This window comes from Chelmon rostratus, chromosome 11 (assembly GCF_017976325.1).
Source record: "Chelmon rostratus isolate fCheRos1 chromosome 11, fCheRos1.pri, whole genome shotgun sequence".
Taxonomy (NCBI): domain Eukaryota; kingdom Metazoa; phylum Chordata; class Actinopteri; order Chaetodontiformes; family Chaetodontidae; genus Chelmon; species Chelmon rostratus.
The window spans coordinates 19,445,254-19,468,370 of record NC_055668.1 but is presented as its reverse complement, the minus strand read 5'-3'; the positions used below and the strand labels follow the sequence as shown (position 1 = coordinate 19,468,370).

At 40.1% G+C, this 23,117-nt stretch overlaps 1 protein-coding gene across 1 annotated transcript in view; it reads right to left on the bottom strand.

Annotated features, from left to right (window-relative positions):
- arid5b (AT-rich interaction domain 5B) overlaps positions 1 to 23,117 on the bottom strand; it is a 75,128-nt gene that overhangs the window by 18,982 nt on the left and 33,029 nt on the right. The window contains exons 5-6 of the mRNA XM_041947903.1: positions 2,230 to 2,393; positions 381 to 666 (exon numbers count right to left, since the gene is read on the bottom strand). Of these exons, the coding sequence (XP_041803837.1) occupies positions 381 to 666; positions 2,230 to 2,393 (450 nt within the window). The remainder of the gene's footprint in view (positions 1 to 380; positions 667 to 2,229; positions 2,394 to 23,117) is intronic.

Sequence of the window (23,117 nt, the reverse complement as noted above, 5' to 3'; positions counted from 1 at the left end):
ATCCACACGGGGGTTTTTCCCTGCGTGGATTTTAACGACTTAAATGACTTACAGAGTGCAGTTTCGCTCTGATATCTAAAGTGTAATTTGAAACATATACTTCTGTTTCTTCTCTCCAAGCACAAGAGGGCTCAAATAATGTGGGTGTTTTCCCTCTCTTTGCATGTTTTGAATAGACTTTAGTATTTTTACACCTGCTCCTACAGGTGTCTTTTACTTGGACATCCCCATCAGCATGCTAACCTTTCCCACTGGTGATGTTACCACCTAAATCTCCTCAATAACCTTACTTTACGATTAGACTATTGAGTGTAAACTAGAGTACTGCACTGTTTAAACATTGCCAGTGAGGGAATAAGAGAATAAGATGTCCTACTCACTCTGTTTGAAGCCGAGGAACGGGATCCTCTCTATGGGCGTGTCTCTTTCTTTCATGTACTTGTAGAGCTCTACTAAGAAAGCCTGCTCCTCTGCTCGGCTCTCCTCTGATGCTTCCTCCTCTTTCTTCTCCTCCCTCTCGCTCCTCTCCTCCTTTTCCTTATCCTTTTCTTTATCCTTCCCTCTCTCCTTCTCCTCAGCTGACGATTTCCTGCTGAGGCCGTTGGCCTTGTGTTTGGCCGCCGGGGTTATTTTTCCATTGGGTACCGTTTTACAGTTGGGTTTGACCTGCAAAGAGAGAGCGTAAAGAGTCAGCGGATGTAACTTTAAATGAAAAGTGAAGCTTTAATGGACTGCTATTCAAATGAGATCAGACAGTTTGGATGAAATGTGTTTGGGTTCAAGCACAAACAAATATTCTAACGGGCCACAGCGGCAGCCTTTCATTGATTACCAATGGAGCAGCTCTTCTTGTCATCGCAGATTAGGCACATATTAGTTTGACTCTTTGAGAGAGAATTGCTAATATTGATTCAACTGTCCAAGGTCATAGGAGTAACAGCTGTGGAAGGGCTTTTAGGTTGGATATTTCCTTCGCTTTCAATATTACAACCAATGTCAGATAGTGGCTCGATAAAAAAGGGAGCACTGCAAAATCCTAAATACATAATCAATTATAGAAAGGCAACACGATGTGATGATTTTATAGCTTTTAATGCAACTTAGCTTTAAATAAGCAGCACGATTATGGCGGTAGTTGAGTAACTCTTCCACATTGACATACTGGCTCTTGTTTATGGGAAATGCAGTGGAAACAGAGTGAAAACATCTTGTTCCACTGCGGGATCATGTTGTACTTGTTTAAATGACTATTATGTGGTCGGAAGAAGAGGAAAGACACACAGACAAAGAGAGCGCTGCTCAGCAACGATGCTGTCATGACTGATGTATCAATGGATGAATCAGGAGGATGAAAATAATGACATTGTTTTAGACTCGCAACAAGGGAAGATAATTTGCAAATATTCTGACAATAAATTAGTCGTTCAAGCAATTTTTAAAGTAAAAAGTTTGTTTCTTAGTCTTATATGACAGTAAGTTTAATTTTTTTATATATATTTTGGATGGTTTTGTCAAACAAAACAAGCAGTTTGCCCTGGACATCTTTCTCTGTATTCTGTTATATTTCCAGACCAAGAGATTGAGAAAATAATCGGCAGATTAATCTATAATGAAAATTATCGTTAGTTGCAGCCCTAAAGTATACTGTTTGACCTAGTGTACCATAGATATGAAATTTATTACAAAAATCATCACCACCTACAAAAACCTTTAAGTGATCTAATAAAATAAAGTGATCTATAAAACAAGAAGTAGTTCCCTTCCCCAACCCCTCTCCCACAAACAAGTACTCTGTCACAGGTGTTCACCCCTTCATGTAACGTGTGGCCTTCACGGTACACGTGACTGCATGTGCTGCACACACATGTAACACTGCACTATGCTGCTGTTGTGTCTCTCACAGTGAATTGTTTGGGAAACTAAATAAATAAGATACTGTAGCCTTGTTCTGTGACTGAAGATACAAGGACGAGTCGGAAAGGAGTTGTCTGACAGCACAAGTTTAGGTGTCACATGTCGTTAGTGCAAAGCTGGTGGGGGCGACTTTAAGTTACTGTTTACTGTGCAATTCTCTCCATACAATGTACTTTACGTGCACATGAGTGCTACGTTTCATACTGGACTTTTTTTGCACAGATATGTTGCATAACATTGCATTTACATATGTTATGTGAAGTCACCCATCTAATTTCTTTAATCTCGTTTTTGTCTTATTTTATCTCATCTTACCTTGGTAGTAGTTTTGCTCTCTGGGCTGCAGGGGTCCTGTGCTGCCACTGCTGTTGACCCCTGGGTTAACCCCGATGACCCTTGACCCTGAGCCTGACCCTGGGAGTCCCTCTTTTGAGAGATGGATAGCTTTTTCTTCCGAGGTCGCCCCTTCAGGTTGGGTGCTGAGGGAAAGAAAGCGGTACAAAAATCTCAATTTAGGTGGAAACTCATGCGCGGATGCAGCACTGTTTGATTGAAACTTTATGTATTTTTATGTCTTTGTTGCCAGCATTTGGTGACGTCAATTGTTCTAATTCTAATACACTATATCTGAGTGGAAGAGTAAAAGAGATTGTAAAAATGCATTTCCTCTCTGAGAACACTGACTTTAGCTGAAGAGGACGGAGGCTATGACAGGAACATTTACAATAGGGGAAAGGAATTTCACAGGCCTGCTAGCCTGTAGCTAATTATTTTTAAACTGGATTAGTGCAACATTGTGCTGAATGGGGTAGCAGGCTGCCAAATTGCTCCAATGTGCTAGTAAACACGATCCTAAAGTTCCTCCCCCGCCTAAAAGAGAAACTACATTTAAATTCAGACAGATGTGTTTTTAAGATTTCAGATGAGGGCGTTGTAACAGTCAAGCAATTAGTATAATACTGTAAATGACAGATGCTGGTTAACCCACAGATCCACAAAAAAGAAGATATTTTAAACAGCCTGTTTCTGCTAAGAGAAATATTTGCTACAGATGCTACATAAACTCTGACATGTATATGTTTCTCACCACAACAACATGTATAATATGGCTACGAGATGTCTTGTTTTTCACAGTCATTACCTCATTGTCAGCGTCAGCATCAGAAGGAATTGCATTATACTAAAGCACCTCAGATGTGCTGATCATCATGGCTTCATTTCCCTGTTTAGCCTGCTCATGTCTTAAAGCTGAACGCTGTTAATTAAAAACACATGAACCTGCCTGATAGGAGCTCTTTGTTTGAAAGGCTGGCAGATATAATTGCTCAGTTCACATTACACACACAATAAAGTATTTAAGCCCTCCAAGTCCTTTGTACACCCACGTTTATGTCAACCCGCGACTGTAATGTAACTTCTTGGCAGAGAGCCTTGCCTCCACGCAGCAACACAAACAGAGATAAGCTCAAAGGAGAGAGAGAGAAACAGAAAGAAAAAGAGAGAAACTTCAAATAATCCAAGTTCAGTCACGTACATTTCACAGCGCCAACATTCTTTCTTTCCATCTGCAATGACAATTAAATCACATCCAAGGTTGTTCGCTGCCAAAAGGACTCTGTGATTATTTTTGTCGGATCAAATTCCCATCAAGAAAATGTTACAATAACACCGGAGCTGAATAAAACTAAGAGGCAGTCATTAAGAAGGGTAAAATGATCACGACTCAGCAACCTATCACTTCATGTTGTTATTTTCACAACCACTACGCTGAGAATCAGCGCAGGGAAAATTCCAAGGGCATTTGTTGTGCATTTGTCATCCCTTCGGCACTGGAAAAAAAAACAAGTTTTCAGCGCTGTAATCTTTACTTAGAAAGCACTGGGTGTGTTTCCTCCTTCAATGCTTTCTCATTCTGCTGCTCACTCTGCCTCTTTTATTCTGCCAATTACTCATTAATGCTGAAAAATTACATAAGCCCTATTATTTATTTATTTACTCATGTTTATTATTGAAGGGACAGATAAATAAGCACAAACTACTCTCTAAATGTGCAAATGCCATTTATCATAGCTTTTATAGTCTAAGCTAATTTGCAATGACAGGCTTCTGTAAAAAAACATACTCATGCAATGAAACAAAACTCAAACCATATATGGATAAATGTGCTTTTAAACTAGATAAAATCTTAAGAAAAGTAACTGATGCCAGACATGTACATGCATTAAAAAGCACATATGCAATTACACAAAACACAAACATTATGTGACAGATGACTAACGCTCGCAGGTTTTGACTTGCAGGAGATTTATGTTTTAACATGTGACATCAGTTAAAACAAACGTTGCATAGGTCTGAGTGAGGTCACACTCTCAGTGCGGTTCTGTTTTTAGTCCAATCACTAACCTCCCTGACACCCTACACTCAGTTACATAACCTGCCTGACTGTTTACATTTTTCATCAGGTCAAATGCTGCTGCGTAACAAAAAGCTGCAATTACAGCAAAACACTGCAGCATAACACTGAGTGGCACTGCGGTGAGCGAGTTTAAATTCATTGACTTATCAATAAAGCACAACCTGAATGCAGTTAAACAACCCAAGCTGATATTACTATAAGCTGGGGTCAACTGGTGCATTCCTGTATTTTAGAAAGCAAATACAAACAGGCACACAAGGTCAAGCGCAGGCAATCTTTCTCTGCTGCAGAAGTTGTGCAGAACTGCTGATCTGCTCTCCTCGTGGCGGAGTTGCATAAGGGAGGAGTCATCAGCTTTAGAATAACACAAAGAAAATCAAACATGGGCTGACTCCGTGCAGATTGATTTTCGAGAATGGAAACAGACATTTATAGTCTGCAAAAAACAAAGCCAACATCACAAGATAATGATTTTACAGCACCTTGTGAGACGTGATATTTTTACCACTCTGTGGGCATTAAGTGTTTCTGTCAATGTACAAGAAAGGAAAGAGATAATTTAAGTACACATGATACTTCTCTCGATGACCAAAAATGGGCACTGCAGTCAAACAGAAAAAATGGCTGCTGACGACGATACCAAGTTCCTGTTTGCCTCCCATCAAGTTACTTATTTCTCAGTCTGTGGCTTTCTGCTCATCTGGGTGGTTGACATGACTTGGAGACATGCATTGAAGTGACCAGAGGACTCTTGTCTGGTTCTTCACAAACCCCAGAAGGCACACACACAAACATGCAGACGCACACAAACACACCAACAACAAATACACAACAGTCACAGCAACACATACACTCACAAACTACTTATGAAGCTGAACAAGACTGAACAGCATTCACACACACACACACACATAAATACAGGTAAGGGGTATTCCCTGGGGTGTGAATCCATCATGTCTTGTCACAGAGCACAACCCCTGAGCCATGGAAGTCGCAGCAACTTCGGCAGCGAGATGCACAGCCTGACAACTTGATCTCCGGATGCAGCCGAGCGCTCTCAGCTCTTAACAGCTTTACAACACGGCTTTGTCTAATAATTTCCCAACCCCTCAGATTCAATTAAATACAGCTATAATACCTCTGTTTCATTGCCATTCAGTTGATGTCACTGATAATGAAAAACTCATTAGAGACAGCTCAGGCAGGGTTCTGAAGGTTCTATGCATCAGCAGAGTAAAGCCACAGGGAACCACAACAAAATGGACTGATTGATTGAGAGGCTGCTGGGAATGGAGAGACATACCAAGCCGACTGGAGAATTCAACTGATGGATGCCTCTGTTGATAACGCTCACAAAACTGACTGAAGAAAAAGTTCAATATCTACATGTGTTCACTTACTGATTGTCTCTTTAAAGGGTCCTCTTTCCAGTAGATGGACAAATTATTTGCTCTGAGGGTGCAAGCCAAAAGCTCATGAATCAGAAAAATACTTTGATGTAATTCAGCAGATTAGCAGCTTTTATTTGGCAATTTGAATAACCCAAATCACTGGCTGCTCTGTCTGCTTGACAAGCAGATACCCCAACCCCAATACGGTTATATGATCTCTGCTTTTAAATAACCTCAACCTTGTTTTCATATCAACATTATTGCCTGTGGTTGTGTGTGTGTGTGTCCTGACTTTTCGCCTAGCTCCATTATCATGTCAAAATATTCATTTGAATAATTATTTGTTTTAAAAACCGGTCAGCCTCCAGTGTCGATGTGTGTTTAGTCCTTACTGGCAAATGCTAGCATGCTTAACTAAGATAGTTAACATGATGAACATTATACTGTACCTACTTAACATCACCATGTTAGCACTGTCATTGTGTGCACTTTAGCACACATGATGTTAGTTTTTCACTCAAAGCACCACTAAGCCTAAGTGCCTCGCAGAGCTACTAGCATGGCTGTAAACTCATAGTCTTGGGAGCAGAAAGCAGGAGTAGAGTTTATTTTGCAACCTTCTTTGCAGTCTCCTTAGTGATCACATTATGGAAATGAGTAATGAGGCTGTTATGAATGTTGATCATTCATTTTATGGGCATCCATAAAGGTCAAGCTGAAATAAATCACTTAAAAGTTGTTGAGGAATACTAAAGTGTAAAAGTTCCTAATGGCGGACAGAACAACTCTCGTCCATCAGGGTTACAAAACCTGCCGAGCTCAATAATTAACATTTAGTCTATTATCTCTTTACGGATGCAACGACTGTTCTGACTCGCTAGATGTGAAGTGAGTAACATCTAAGCGTTTTTATCCTCCACGCAGACAAACTGTGACAGGCTGACTGAGGAACCTACCAATCTGCAATGTAATTAAACAAAACACCCACTTGTGTCTTCACTCAGACTCTTAGTTCTACAGCTCAGCTTCAACTTCCTCTCCTCATAAAGAGGTCCAAGGTCAGACAAAGAGGTGAAGGAGGAGGAGGAGGGGAATGAGCGAGGCATGACTAGAACAAGCGCTGGTAGGTGAAAAACATGTTTTGACATATTTTGTCATCTCACTTGGTTGCAAATTCACTAAAGGCCTGACACCCACTCAGCAATTATCAGCATAGCTCGCAGCCAAAGGTAACATTCATGTTGAAATACATGGCCGTGTCTGTACAGTACATAATGTCCCCCAGGACAGAACTGAATACGATGCATTACAGGGCAATTTTTAGAGTTATAATTCACCTTCTAGATAAACAAGTAATGTCTCACTCAGATTAATAATCTTTTATGCAAGAGTCACATGGCCAAAAGGGCAGCGTGCATGTCATCTGAAACACAAACCAGATCTTTAGAGCATGTAACTATTCACAACCATGCAGCACAGAGGCAGTGACAAGTCGGAATCGATGTGAATTTTCAAATGCAGATCCATACGGTCAATTTAAAGTCACTCCTTAATGAGTTATGTGGTGAAGGAGCAGATGAATTATCTGTAAAACACCCTATGAGCGCAGACCACAATGACCACAGCTTCAGGACAGATATGTATCCGCGCAGATGAGAAGGAAACCTCCCCTGGGATGGATTTGTAAATGAAACTTTACCTGTAAACACGCCCACGCACAGACAAAGAAGGTCATTCAGGTCTGGCATACAGGGTTACAGTGGTGCGTTGGAAATTTACAGCCAGTCATAAAACACAAGCCACCATGACAGAGAGTATTTAAACAGTGTAAGCACTGAGCAGATGCATTTTATGTATGTAAAAACACAAGCAGTAAAGCTGCTCATAGTAATACTGCGAAGGAGTAACGCTGCTGAAAAAGGGAACTTCTTAGATGGAAAACAGAAGCAGAGTTGTGTAACTCAAATTAGAAATAAAACAGAATAAAATAGGAATAAAGAGAATATGATTCAAAAGTTCAAATATGATTCATAAGGAACAATAGTAGCACCTGTCAGATTGCAAAACCAAAGTAATAAATAGAACCCGGCAAATGAGTAAAACCTGACAAATCACGATACAAAACAGTCTCTGATAGAACTCTTGAGACACAGACTTTAATCTGTAGAGCAGCGGAGCATTAAATGTGTGATCAGTGAAGTGATATTACACTTTGGTGGAACATTTTAACTCCACTGGAGGCACGGGGATGTGACAAGGGAGGCTCCAAAGCAGCAAGGCAACAGCACCAGAGAGAATATAAAAAAGGCAGCGATGACTGATTCCTCAGCCAGCAGTGACAGGCGACAGCGCGTCTTCACTATACATCAAAGACCTCCGTGGTTGTAGAAATTTCGAGTGTTTGTGCTCAAGGACTGCGTGTTTCTGACCAGCATTTCAGGAGGCGACTGGAAACGAGAACTGGAAATCAGTGTTCCTGTTCTGAGAAACATGTTTGAGCTAATGTTTCTTTCCCAAGCTTACGTCCAAGTAAATATCTTGTTGCGCAAAACATCGGGTCCACATCCGACAAACTTCGAGGCAACAAGATGCAGAATCAAATATTTAATACCTGAGCACACGCATAATATACCCAGCACATATTCTACTGTATACACCGGAATTTTAAATAATGGAGATCCGCCTATCGTACAAAAGGAAGCTTTTTCCACTGAATACTAAAAATCATATCTTTCCTCCACGATTTTGACGCTTTCACTTTGAATGACTCTTCTTTTTAAATAACCTTCAGTTTTACATACATTTTACATGAACCACAGTTTTGCCCTGTAAGTAGATCCCTATGCGGCCAGATTTCTAATTCTTCCGTTAGATATATGGAGGGCACAAGAACCAATGTCATTATTGTTTTTTGCTGAAGGTTAAAGGCTCCCTATGGAGTTTTTGACTTCTATTAGCACTATGGAGCTGTCTTTTCATGAGTGGGTCCCCATTTTGTTTGTCTCATGCACGCTGGTGACACGATATACAGTCCTTCCAGAGGCTTCAAACTATTCCGGTGGTCTACAGGAGGCCGTAATCAGCACAAAAATGCAGCAGTGTGTCAGGAAAGGTGAGATAGGAAGAACACTACAAGCTAGTAAACATGGGCATAAACAATTATTTTTGTTTGTTTCCAGGAGGGCAAATTTAATACAAATGCATGGAAATGAATAGCTTCCTTTTTGTTTCCTCTGGTTGAACAACTACAGATTTCATTGTGTCTGAAATAAAATAAAGAAATAGACAATTAATTTTCCATATGTAAAGCAGTGAGTATTAAACGCTCCCTCCTCTCTATCATTTTGTTGCTGACTGTAGCCACCGTTGCATTTCACGTACTAATACCAGGCAATGCTGACGTGCTCATAATTCTCACTTTGTCACATCTGACAGCAGAGTTATTCCTCTGTTCCTGCGCTCGAGGCACGTTTCTGCACAGAGTCATTTGAGACACACTGACGGCACAAAAAATTTTAATGAACAGTAATACTTCAAGCAGCTCTATCACTGCAATCATCAGAAATTACACAATGCGCCCACAGAGTGAGACAGAGTGCGTGGGTGGACAGAGTACACTGTATTTTATTAATCATCAAAACCTCCGTAGGTTGATGGATGATACACGTGTTAATTAATTTCTCATAATTATACAGAGGGAGATCATCATTGATAAAGTGAAAAACATTTCACAGCAGAGTGTAAGAGTACAGTGTTTCACATTAGGTCAACCTCAGGCTGATTTAACATCAATAATACTGAAATATTTTCATCACTGGTGTTATTTTCTTGCCTGTTTTCACCCGTGAATGCAACTGCAACATAAGAAGGTATTTTTATACGGCTGTGGCTGAGAGCTATTCTGAATCTGAATTTAATGAGGAATGCATTTGGCTCCTTCTTGGGCATGACAATGGATACTATACTGTTATTACACAAACACATCCGAGTTTTGGCCGGCCTTCAACAACAACAACCAACTCACCTTCCAATGTAACAGAGGGAGAGAAAGAGGGAGGAGGAGGAGGAGGAGGAGGGGTGGAGCAGTGACAGAAACACACAGAGAGAAGAAGCAGTAAACTCCATTGAGCAGCTACAGCGACAATTTAAATTTTTCACCGGCGTTCGGAGTCAATGAACAGTGGTGTGTTTGGAGAGAGAGCACCTGTATCAGGAACTCTTGTCCTGACCACTGACACACAGAAAATCACTGTAATACAAGGCTATTAGAGCATGTGCCTGAGCAAAAGGCAGGGATTAGTCTAGCTTGTTGCTAAAAGGGCTCTAACAGCAGTCCCCCGAGGTGCAGCCGACTCATCCTCAGGCCCTCAACAGCTTCTTATAAACAGGTCTTTCTTTCCAACCACGCAGCACTATGATTTACTCTGCTTCAGTTTCTCTTTTGAAGGGCAAGTCAACCTACATCACAAAAAAATTATGTTCTGACTTAGCCCTTGTTAGTATTTGTTGGTTGTTTCGTGTCTCAAAGCTCAATTTGTTCAGGTTTTGTCGGAGATTTCTCTAAGCTAATGCACTGGAGGTGAACTGAATCCTGCTTGTGATGCTCACAGCATCGAAAAATGTCATTTAAAACTACACTAATTGATTTTTTTGAGAGAGGAGGAACAAGTTGAAAACACAACATTAACATATTATCACCTTAAGTGATTTAACGAATACTTGCCTAATAAATACTTAAATGGGGAAGTTTGTAAACAACAGTTGCCTGTTTTCACACACAGTGACGTGTAAGGCAGGTATCCACTTCCCTCACTCTGTTTTGGTCTCCACCAACCCCAGAGAGAAAGTTCTGGCTCTTAAGCTGCTATACGCTCCACTACGTTCGCCAGCTAGCTGCTAAGTCTGTCTGTTTGCTGTTTGGTGCTGAGCAGGTAGTGCAGACTGGCTTTATCAGAGCTTTTTGGCTGACTGAGAGTGAAATAAAACACTGATTATTTCTTTTTGCAGTGCTGTGAGCACCACAGACTGAATTCCATTGAACTCTGTTATTATTGGGTGGAGACGGAACCTCCTGAACAAATTAAACCAAAACTATTTGCATGGTTGGATACTACTCGTGCTGTGAAAAACAACATTTTTTTGTAATTTGGTTGGACCTATCCTGTAATCAAACTGACTCTCTCTAATGGACGCCCGTGCACGTCTCCAGTATGACTGTATAAACATAGTGACACAGCAAAGACAGGAATCCACGTGAGATTTTCTGGTCTGGGAAGATTCTCACCAGATCTCCTCTCCGTGTTGCAGCAGCTCTGACATCCCGTTCCACTCTATTTCCCAAACCTATCATTTCCTATACAAATACTGCATTATATCGGCTACAGTCTGTTTTTATTTTCCTCAAAGACGATTCCCCTTAGCCAGCTGACTGACAGCTGTGTGTGCATGCATCATTATCTCCTTCACCAAGCCTGTCTGTTGCCGTAGCCTGTGGCAGACCTCAATCACACAGTATTAGAAGCGACTCCCGTTTCCACGGAGCGCCGCACTTTTACCTGCCACAGGTACGCCACACATTATATGAACCAATGACATATAGGAGAACTAGTTGTTCTGCCTGTCTAGAACTGCAGACATGTAAAGTCAGGTACTTTGGGGCTTACAAGTTCACCTGATTTGGCCTGAGCAAGCCAAGGTATAATGAGCGAGAGTGTTGCTGATGATGTTCCTGTTCCTGGAAGCTGAGGTTAGAAAGGCCAACACAGATAAATGAAAGACAAATCTTTCCAACTACTAAACAAAATTCATGTAAACTTAAGCTTTCTGGGAAGCAGCCCAAACTCAAGCTCAAAATGAAGAAAAACAGACATCATTATCTCCTTTTTGTCATAGAAACGCATCTAAACTATCCCCCTTTTTGAACGCCGTGGTTACTCAACGGTTAGCATGGCTGGCGACCTTCGTTGCTTGTCATGCCCCTCTCTCCCCCACTTCCTGTATGCTTCTGCTGTCTAAAAAAGGCGGAAAATGCCAAAAATAAATTATTAATAAGTTGTCCAGTTTTGTTGTTTTTACAGCTCCAATTAAGTAAAACCCTAAAAGGACTACTAAAATCACTTCAATCTTTAATTTGAGTTTGGTTGAGGTTTAAAATGCTGGTCAGGTCTGAAGCATACAGTCAGGTAATAGGATCCACAATAGAGGGTCTATGCTAATGCCTTGGCAGATAGTGTGGAGTAGATAAATCATGTTTATAGACTGATGTCCTCGTCTATGGCCTCTGTGAATATAACAAGATTGCTTCCAATTGCATCTAAATATGAGCTTTATGCATGCAAACACACTGCATAATAAAATACTGCGCACATGGATATGGAATAAAGAGTCTCGCTTGCCATTTTAAACTGCAGCCCACCCCACCAGCTAATATCTGGTATTTATATTCTAATATGTGACTATACTGTAAAAAAATGCTGCTTCTTTGTGTTGATCCTGACAATTTGTCAAATTTAAATTCAGCAGCACTGGGAGGAACACATCAATTCAAAGTGAAATCAATTCTATCCCCCCTCCCTCTTCCGCCTCTTTTTGACTTTCTCCCACTCTCCTGCTTCTCCTATCTATTTCTCTTTCCTTTCTATAATAATTATGTGAGCGGCAGCAAATGTAATTACAAAGGGGTGGGGTTGGTGGGGAGTGTGTGTGTGTATGGAGGGGGGGGGGCTGCTATGCATGCACAACAAAATGCAACATTAAAAAGCTATTATCAGCAAAGGGAACATTTTGGCAGATATACGGTGGAGGGCAGCTCCCGCCATATGTTTGTGGAGATGGGGACAACAAGTCAGGTAGTAATTATCAATCATCATCAGGAGAACCTGTCAGAACGCTAGGCCGGGCACGCTCTGACTAGCGTTGCCATGGAGACAAGCCCACATCCCTGCAAGTGTCTGTTTACCAGGACATTAAAAATACACTCTCATATTTTTATCTCACACTTAGAATATCGTGTAAATTGTTCTTTGAGTTTCTTCGAGCCACAGTTAAAATGTGTGTGTGTTAAGGATCTCCTGCCAAGCCATACAAGGGGAATGTTCAGGGTTAGAATTAAGGATAATTTCAGCTGAGGTTATGGGTTTGGTTTCACACTGATTTCCTTGCCCTCGGGATCAAGCGTGTTAGTTACAATTAGCACATGTAAATGGAATATTCTCCCTATTGTAATATTAAGATAAACATGTCTATGTGCACATACATAATGCATTTGCCAGTAATGGGCTCATTTCTGTGGCCATACTGTTGCTGTACACAGACTCTCCTTTCAGACTGTCACTGTTAATATTCCTCTGTCGAGAGAAGAGGACATTCCTCCAAACCATCATGACTTTGTCAGTTTCAATTTTGCGTATTCCTTTTTGGCATAGCCTACTTCAGTTTCCATTTTACATACACCAAATGCCTTCAAATCAAATTTCACTCCCTGCCATACAGCCTAGTCAATGTAGTAGCATTTCCAGAACAGTGTACAGTAAGTGTGACTTTTCACAGAATCACACATGAGGAATGTTGCTGGAACTTTTCCACATGTTTCCGACGACAATGGTGCTTTCAGATGACAATCAATTTTCATGTGACCTCAATCCATTACCCTTCCAGGAATCAGGATTATTTTCACTTAAAACAAGCTCTGAAAATTAAATACATAAGCAAGTAAACATGAAAGCAATTTATGGGGAAAATGTTCTAAGTGCAGTATGAATGTTTCCTGCTTTATTATGGCAGTCATTTGGAAAAAAAAAAAAAAAAAAAAAGGGTAGTGCTCTTAATTCATTATTTGTGCGCTGTTGTGCATGCTCCCCCTGGGGAGAAGCAACATTACTCTTTCATCAGATCAAATGAAGCGAAGCCGTGCCGTTCCAGGAAGAGCCAATTAAACTGTTCAAAGAAGTTTATTATTGCGACGGATTATGAAATCATTCTCATCGGATTCATTCGGGTGTGTGTTTCGACAGGGGTGTGAATGTGTGTACTTTACCACTGCGCAAACTCATAAAGGCTGTCGACTCAAGCTTTCCATTTGCAAAGTAAATAGAAAATCATGGTTCGCAGTCACAGCGCTACATGTTTTACAGGAGACACGTCACAAGCTTAATTTATAGTCAAAATAAGCTGTAATTGCAGGGAGAAAAATGGTTCCTTTAAATTTCTCCAGTTTCTCCCTTCATTTCTTCCTTCCTTCTTTCATTCTGTCCACCTCATGTGATCGCCTCATGATGGTAGAGTCGCCTGGTAAGTACTTATTAACACACATCACATTCAAGACATGGCTGGGTTTAATCTTAACCCAGATCCACTGACTGACACACACTCTGAGGAATGCAATGACCTCTGACCCTGGAGAACTTAATAATATCACTAAGTATTTAGCACAAGACACACACACACACACATGCTCAGCGTAATCATACAAGAAAAAACTCTGGCTGGCTAAAGTCCAGCCAGGCACAGTATCTCTCTGCGTGTATGTAATCTGTAATAACTAACAGCGCTGCTTTGCTGTCAAGACAAAAATAAACAAGCCACAACACAATACAGGCTGCAAACATCTGACAAGTGAACATGTCAGTGTAGCTTTTGCTGGTGCCCAAGTGTTGGCAAGCAGCTCTTTATGGCTATTGTTCAAGGAGAGGAAATTGAAGAATAAATCCCATTTTGCTAAGAAATGTTAAGAGTACACAGAGGGACTGTCCCAAATACACACCCTGTTGTTCCAAGAGTGCCAAATGTGAAACAGAGTCAAAGTTACATAACGTGGAGGATTTGCTAAAAACGGGATAACCTTCAAACGCTTCCACATCATTGATACTGACAGACTGCAGCAACAACTCAGTAGGACTGGGGCTTTAAAAATACAGTATTTCAATTTGGCTTTTGGAGAGAGAGAGGGGGGGGGGGGGGGGGGGTAGATAGAGGGAGGGAATGGGGGGGAGAGAGAGGGAGGGAGAGATGAAAGGGAGCAGTGGATAAGCTTCAAGGCTTATCCTATTCATTACTGGAGGAAAAAAAAAAATCACAGCATCGACCTATAAATAAATGAATGCCAGGATAAACACGAAGCCCATACATCAATAAAACATATGTATTCTAATAGATCACGCTCTAGTTACACTTGATGGGATTGAGTCAGCCAATGAGCCCAATCATGGGGACTTTATCATTTTGAAAAGCTACACAGCATCAAGCCACGGTGATTATAAATAATCATCATTCTCATAACAAAATAGGCCAATGGATACTTTTATCTTTCTGTTCGTTTTTTCTTGCTTATATGCTAATATATTGTATTTCAGGGATTTAAGGAGTTTATTCCAATCATCTACAAACAATTTCAAAAACACAACAAGCTCTCTCCTGTGCTTTGTATTTGTGTATGTATTTTTTGCATTTACTTTTCATTAACATGAAAGTGGCTACATAGTCAAAAAAGTGGACAGTGGCAGTGGTAGAATGCAAGTACATTTACTCAAGTACAAATTTGAGGTACTTGTACTTGAGTCTTTCTGACAGCTTTAGTTACTGGTTACTACACAAATGTTTGATTTCTGCATACAAAACATATGAAGAGCTCATGAAATATAATGCTTTGTTATAAATTGAGCCGCCAAATACTCTAAACAACAGAGCTCAAACGATCAGTCAATAAATCGACTAGTCGACTGACAGAAAATCAATTGGCTACTATTTTGAAAATCATTTAAGTGATTTTCAGGCAAAAACATGTCATGGTTCCAGCCTCTCGAATGTGAGGATCAATCAATTGCTTAATTGAGAAAATGATCAGCAGATTAATCCATAATGAAAATAATAATTAGTTGTTAGTAAAGCTAAGTTAATAAGTTAAGTTAATAAATAAGTTAATAAATGAGATCTAACTCAATCAACAGCAGAATCCTGCTTTTACATGAAATACTACTACTAATAATTATATTACTAATAATCATATTTATAATTTAGTATTTTTCTACATAGACTATTTTTACTTTTAAAACTGAAATTATGATTATATTTACATACTTTCACTTTGGTAAAATTTTGAATGCATGACATGTACTTTCTCTAAAGTAAAGAATCTGAACACTTGCACCATGACAGTCCTCTTGTAAACAAACATCTAAAGCAGCTGCCAGTAGTGACACGGTTAAGGTAGGCGTTCATTTTTCCAAGTAATGTCTGCGTCATTTTGGATTAAAACTGAAAACATCAATCACAGCTGTCACATACAGTATAATAATCTGCTACTGTCACAGACCGGAGGTGCAACAATGATTTTTGACGTCACTTGAGTTACACAAGCTCTTTTCAGAAACAACAACCGGTAACAAGCCTCTACCTGCAGACATGTGGAAAATGCTCGACACTTAACCAACAGGCCATCCACATTCATGAGCCTCCCTGGCGGAGGCAGACTTTGTCAACAGCATCTTCAGTTACACTGATGAGTCAGATGTGTTCACTCCAGGTTGCAACATGCTGTTCTGTAATTTTTATTAGGGGCATTCAGGAGTTGTATCACAACTCACATCTGGGGTTTTGTGAAAATATGACTCAATGCGAAATCCCTTGCAGCTACAAACCTGCCTTATCCTTTTAACATGTAATTATAATCTTGCTTGATTTAAACCATGCGCCCCAACAGTGGTTCTTCCACATTTGACAAGTGTATTAATGGAATAATCATCGAAGGCGTTATGAATGAGGTCAAGCCGGCCTGGTCAGCTGAAGTGTAAAGCAATTTATAACATGCTCTGCAGTTTATCAAAGTTTTGAATTACACGACTGCTTTGAAAAACAAAACTCAACATCTTTTTTTATCTCCACTCTTGATAATGACCTGTCAATTTATTTCTAACCCTCATACCAAAGTGGTTAGTAACTTATCTGAGGAGGACATGGTTGTGCCTTTTCAGTGGGCTATGTTCTCTACCCAATAACTTTTAAACTGTAATTCTTTAGAGTCATTTCCTACATCTGAGGGAGTTGCTGTCAACATGCAGCAACATGAGATGTTTAGATATCCTTCACAGTCAGCATATTAGCACCTTTTTTATTGTGTCAATATTAACATCTTGTTGTACTGCAATCACAAGCGGAAGCCAGAAAACTCTCTTTAGTGGTGAGTTCCAGGACACTCCAACATACGATGTTTGAAACTCTGCCACCAAAAAAACCCTAAAAAAAAATCTCCATTGCATTCACGATCTTCAGTGTGTTAATAGAAAACTGCACCCAAAAGAAGACTATTCATCCAACTCCAAAAGGATAATGTGATCTTGGTCATTACTTTCATTTAAAATGGTTCCTGTTTGGCAGATATCTTTTAGAAATTGGAAGTTGGAGGACCCATAAACGCAGCACCGGGGAGAGATTTCAAAACAGTCACAGCTGCAATAACATGTGATGATAGTTTGACCATAAAAAGGTGACTAAACGTTTCACTGTGTTGGAACACCTACATAAAGTAGATTTTATGTTACAGCAAAAAGATTTTCATTCCACATTAAATGAAAAAAAAGACTGAAAAGTAGGAAACTTTTCGATATAAATATGTGAAATATTCAAGGGCTGCAAAAATGTGGATGCTATTTCCTTCATATTGATAATATCCTGCCTTCCATGATATCAGGTGTAGTCTAATAAAAGAAAAAATAGAAATACTTTGTAAATTGCAATATTATTAATACATTATCCCTACTTAAAATCACAAAATAATGTATGGTGATCTATACTTAAATGTAAGTATGTAGCCTTATATAGCCTGAGAGGCAAAACCCAGGGCAGATAAGGTTTATAAATTACTCACTGGTGCTCATAAACCATTACATTCAAGCCCTTGCCAAATGTGTTGACACAATGCTGATGAAGCCTTCCACCAGCAGGTAAATCTGTATTTCGTATGCTGGAGTTTTTAAATCTGGTCTGTGGCGACATTGCCACACTAGCGCACCGGTTTTATGTCAACCAGCAATGATTTGTTCACCAGACCTGAAGCAGGGAGCAACCATAGCGACAGAGTAGGCTACAGCAACTAGAAGCGTGGCAGAGAAATGGCGTCATAAGCACGTAGACAGTGTTTGTGTAATTACTCTCACTGCCAGAAGGGGGAGACAAAAGTTCCAAACGCCAGGTTTATGCTTACGGACAGTAATAGTTAAAGGTGACCGTTCAATGTATCAACATTTTTATCAACACCTCTCTTCTCTCGTCTGGATTTCAACAGCTGGATAGTCAGAGGACACCATTTAGAGACATTTTAGTGAGGAAATAAAACTGCAACTGTGAAAGTGGGTGAGACAAAAATGACCCGTTAACTGAAGTAAGCTCATACCTGGGTGCCTGTTCTTCCTGCACTCATCAATTGTTCTCGATCAGCACTGCTCCTCTGAGAAACCTTTGCCCTGTAAATAACACGTCCAGACCTTCGAAATGCTTCTCGCCTATAGCCAGATGCTTATTTATCTCTCTGTGCTGTTTGCTAAAAATAGATAAGCAGCATTGCAAAGCAGTATGCTTAGAGCTGGTGTGTTGCTGATGACATAATAGGGATAATCAGGAAGATTGTGCCTCATTCAGCCCAAAAGTCATGCTAATGCTGCCGACGCCAGTCGAAGAAAGTGCTTTTAGCGAAAATGCCACTGTGGAATCAATTCTGCCTGTACATACCGGGAATATTAGAGCAATAAATAAGACATATCCTGCTCACAGTGTGTTAAGGCTTGTCATATATAGCACGCCGTGTTAAGTTATATGCTGTGTAAAAGAGCCTATGGTGTAAAAATATATATATCTTTCGCTTCTTGTAAAAACACTATTTTATAGATACGTAAGGACATGACAATGCACTACATAAGTGGCCTTTCAACAGATGTTCATTTCATTTATATACACAATCCATGTCTGGATAATGAAATGTGACAATACAGTTACAACATGTGCTCTTTTCTCCTCAAAATTTCTCCTCTATGGCCTCTGTATACCATGACATATGGACGATGAAAAATTCATGGCCTGGTGGTTAACACAAATCTGCAGAGGAGACGGGAAAACATGAGCTTAGCAAGCAGTTTGCCTATTACATTAACAGACGGGGCTGTCATGGGACGATATTGGCGTATGCATATTTCATCTAATCTGATTTCATGTTTAAAGAGGGAGCGAGAAAGTGGTTCAAGTTGTGGAAACAATGACATCATACTGTATGTTCATCTGGTGACCCAACCCAATCAGGCTAGCAGGACTGAACGTTTTCAAAGATATTATCTCAAAGTACAGGTTTAAGATTTTTGAATGCTCACTGCTTTTCTTTTCCTTGTCTCTCTTCTCTAGTACACTATATTTCACTATCAGTTTCAGTGAGAAGACAGGAAATCTTTTTCCTGTCAAACACACACGCAACTAACTCAGACTTGCAGAAACGCCGTCATAAGTACACAAGCACGACCAAATACAGCCACAGATGTACAAAACTAGCACACACGCACCACGGTACAAAAATAGACTGTAAAATTCTGTTTATGATCAGTGCATCTGGACAATGTTAATATATTGAAGCAATAAATAGTTTTTTTTTATACTCCTCCCACCCCGGAGGATTATGAAAAAGGATTTCAAAGGATTGCACTGAAAATGTTTCGTTTTAATAAAAATCAAACCAGCACTGAGTGAGAGATGTTTCAAACAAAACACACTGAGCTGAGCATGAAATATATAGTTTCTGTGCCAAAGAAAGAGACCTGGGGAATATAGGTCAAAAGAGAAAGAGGAGGGGGGGCGACTCCTCTCAACTGCCTGAAACATGATTTCCTCGCTAACTTTCAAAATACTGTTGATTTAAGCTATGTGCACACAAGGAGTGTTAGATTTCTGAATGCCGGGGAGAGGAAGGTCAGCAGTTTGGGAACATAACTTAAGAATTGGAGAAAATGGATAAAATCTTGATCGTAATATTTTTCTTAACAGACCCGCAAATGAGCTGCTGTCAAGATGCTCTGAAGCTCTGTGATGTACATCTTGTTTAAATATATCATATACGGCACCTCTAGGTCGAGCTTACAAATGTTTGTGTTATTGCTTTGTCACACATACAGTATCTCTGCCAGATGAATGTGAGTAATGCTCGACAGAACCATGACAACTAATAACAAAACCTTGAACCTTGTCATCTGTCATTCAGCGCCGCAAAGGCTTGGCCCACTCAAGCCTATTTCTGGCTGGTTCTCACAGCATACAAGCCTCAGTAATGCTGATATTATTATAGTACAGTATGGTATGTCAGAGTTTCTTTTTTCTTACTTTTCTTTTCAGTGTGTCACTGTCCACACAGAATATCTTGTGCACCAGCGAGGTCGTTCACACAACTTTCATTTCCTTTTCTACCATTGTGCAGTGGTAATACTACATTCCTCCTGGAATGAAATTAAATTGGGGACACAAAGTAGCATGGGTATAATCAATCCACTCTGGCAGAGAATGCATGATAATTTTAAACAAAAACTGTGTCATTCCCCGTGAGGAAAGCAGCGGCAGGGGTGACAGGCGACGCTGAACATAAATATGGATCACAGGGCTAAAGATCTGGTAACTGACGCAATCGCAGTTTTGCTCGTGCTGGTTCAAAAGCATGACGGTGATGTGGATGAACAAATGTGAATATGTATCAAGTTAGAAAAGGCGCAATATTCTGTCATTGTCACACCAGGAACGACCTTACGTCATCGAGCAAACTCAGAGCAAATATCGAAGATATCAAAGTCATTATGTAGACAGGAGCAGCAGCTCCTCCTTACTCGCCTCCAAAAAATATAAATCAGAATGAGAGTACACTGGACATCAAATAAAAAAGAACATATGCTGCTGATTATATCATGAATATTACTTGATTATGCATGCATACTGTATGTGTGTTGTGCTGAAACCATAACCAGGCTACCAGGAACAGACTGGATTTCACCACCAGGCTTTCATCTGATGGCTACATTTCACACAATACTGTACCAACAGGCTTGCTGAAAATCTACAATGGCACTTTTTTTTTTTTTTCCTGAGGCCTCCCGTCTTCTCTACCCCCTGAGGTAGCCTGACACACTTTCATGAATTAGCCTAGACAAGACGGACAGCTATTAGAGCTGCCACAGCAGATTTGGCTGACTCCGAAAGGTCAGAATTAGCATTGAGAGAAGCATAGAAGAAAGTCCTGAAATTGTTCCCCAGATCAGTTTTTAACTTTTTAATATTTCACAGCTGCTCAGTATTACTTCTTACGTGTCCACAGTGCTGGTATTTATCCTAATAAAGGTGGATTTAATATGGCGTTTATAGCTGCTTTCTGATATGGAGCCTGTAAATGGCAGGAGAACTTTGCTCAGCAGTTGTGCATGTTTCTAAGTGCATATGCGCAAACATTCACGTGTGTGTTTGTGCCTATAAGTAAGACGCCCTTGAGACCTCAGTTGACTTGGCAGGGTAATGGAAATTACTTGGCTCTGCTGTTTTGAAACAAATCACAAACAAGTCTCCTAGCAGCAATTCAAGCAGAAATAAAAACCTGCTTCAAACCTAGTAAACCTTCATGTGAATAACATTAGAAATCTGGTTGCCTTAGTAAAAAAAAAAAAAAAAGTGGAGCTCCCTTAGGCTCTGAAAATAAACCTTTAGCTTAAATGTGGCTCACAGAGGAATGGCATTATTGAGCCAAGTGAATGAGCAACAGCAGCCACAGGATGTTAGCGTTACTATTCATAACTTATTTTCCTATGCCTAAAACCGTTTTCCCTTCTGGTCTCACCTCTGCCGCTCTCTTAAAATGCAATTACCTACTGGCAAATTTACAGGAAAAGAAAAACAATGACTTTTGACCGGAGGAGCCGTTACTGTGAATGTCAAATTGATGCTGCACAAGAGCCCGCTGAGCTCCACTGTGCTACCGAGCAGAGGAAATATAAAGAGAGATGAATCACATTATTCCTTTGTTTTAGCCCAGCTCGGGGTTAATAAAATGTGTGGATTCGTGAGCGGCAGGGAAAGCACGGTGAATGGCAAATAGACATGTTCCAGCACTTCAAAATTCCTCACTGGAACCACAGAATGCTTTTCATAGGTGTGACTGGTGAGGGTGTTTGAATGGCGGTCACTTGTGTTCGTAAACAGCAAGACCCATCTGGGGACAAAGGGACTGAGGCTGAATGAAAAACACACTGAAAGCATGCTGAAAAGCAAATGATGGTCAATTGTGTCATATTGAATTTTAATCTCAGTCTTTCAGTCTTAATTAACTAAACTAAAAGAGCATTGATCAAAGGCATGTTCAGTTTAGATGGCTTTAATTCATTCGGGTAATGAAAGGTCAAAAAGGACAACTGAAAGAGTTAGAACAGAAACAAAGGAGTAAAGAGTGAAATGAGACCACAGCACACAAACTAATGATCTCAAAAATAAATAAATAGATTAAAAAAATCCAAATTACAGCTGGGGAAAATACAGCCGTGGCTTCCTGCTAATGATCCAGTTTCTGTCTAACACTCTTTTCTCTGTCTTTTTTATATTTATTTGATTCAAAGCCAAGCCAACTGACAGCTAGTATAAAAGCCTCCTGAGTTTTGGGTTGCTTCATAATGTCTCCACATTTGATAAATTTTGAATCTTTTAGAAACACTGAAAGCTTGCATGCATTCATTTCCTGCTGCCTATATCACCCACAAAGATGCTTGACTATTCAGGTGTGTTGCTAGTGGCAGCTAATGTAGCCTTGAGCCGCTAGCCTCAAGCAGAGAGGCAGAACGGCCTACAGAGGTCTGGTAAGCTCACTTCTCTGTATGCCCACACCTCCTGATTTTTTAATTTTCAAACTCATAATATTCAGCCCCAGCTGACACTGACTCAAGTGACATCACAGATTTTGTGCAGCTCCATGCAGCCATAAAAGACTTCATACACCTTTTTTTCACACATTCTGTAGTACTTCCCAAGACGTGTAAACAGACTTTGATGTGTAAAATCAGGATTATCTGTAAAATACACTGTCAGAAAGCCTTAGACCGGGCTGTTTTTCTCAGCTCCTGAAATGCTGTGTTGTTGTGAGGATACGTGTTTGTCACAGGACAGCAACTCTATTTGACTTTGGAACCCATATGACGCAATAGCTCCCTTTTCTTTGCCCTTTAATGGTCTTCATTTTGATAAGCAGCCCTTGCACAAATTAAAATCTTAAATGGACTCAAGTACATACGCTGGGATTTCACACAAAGGAACTAAATCGCTCGGCCAAAAAAGTGCAAACACTTTCCATTTTCCACTAAAAGCAGACTTGAACAAATGGTCAGGGCAACCAAAATGACATAATT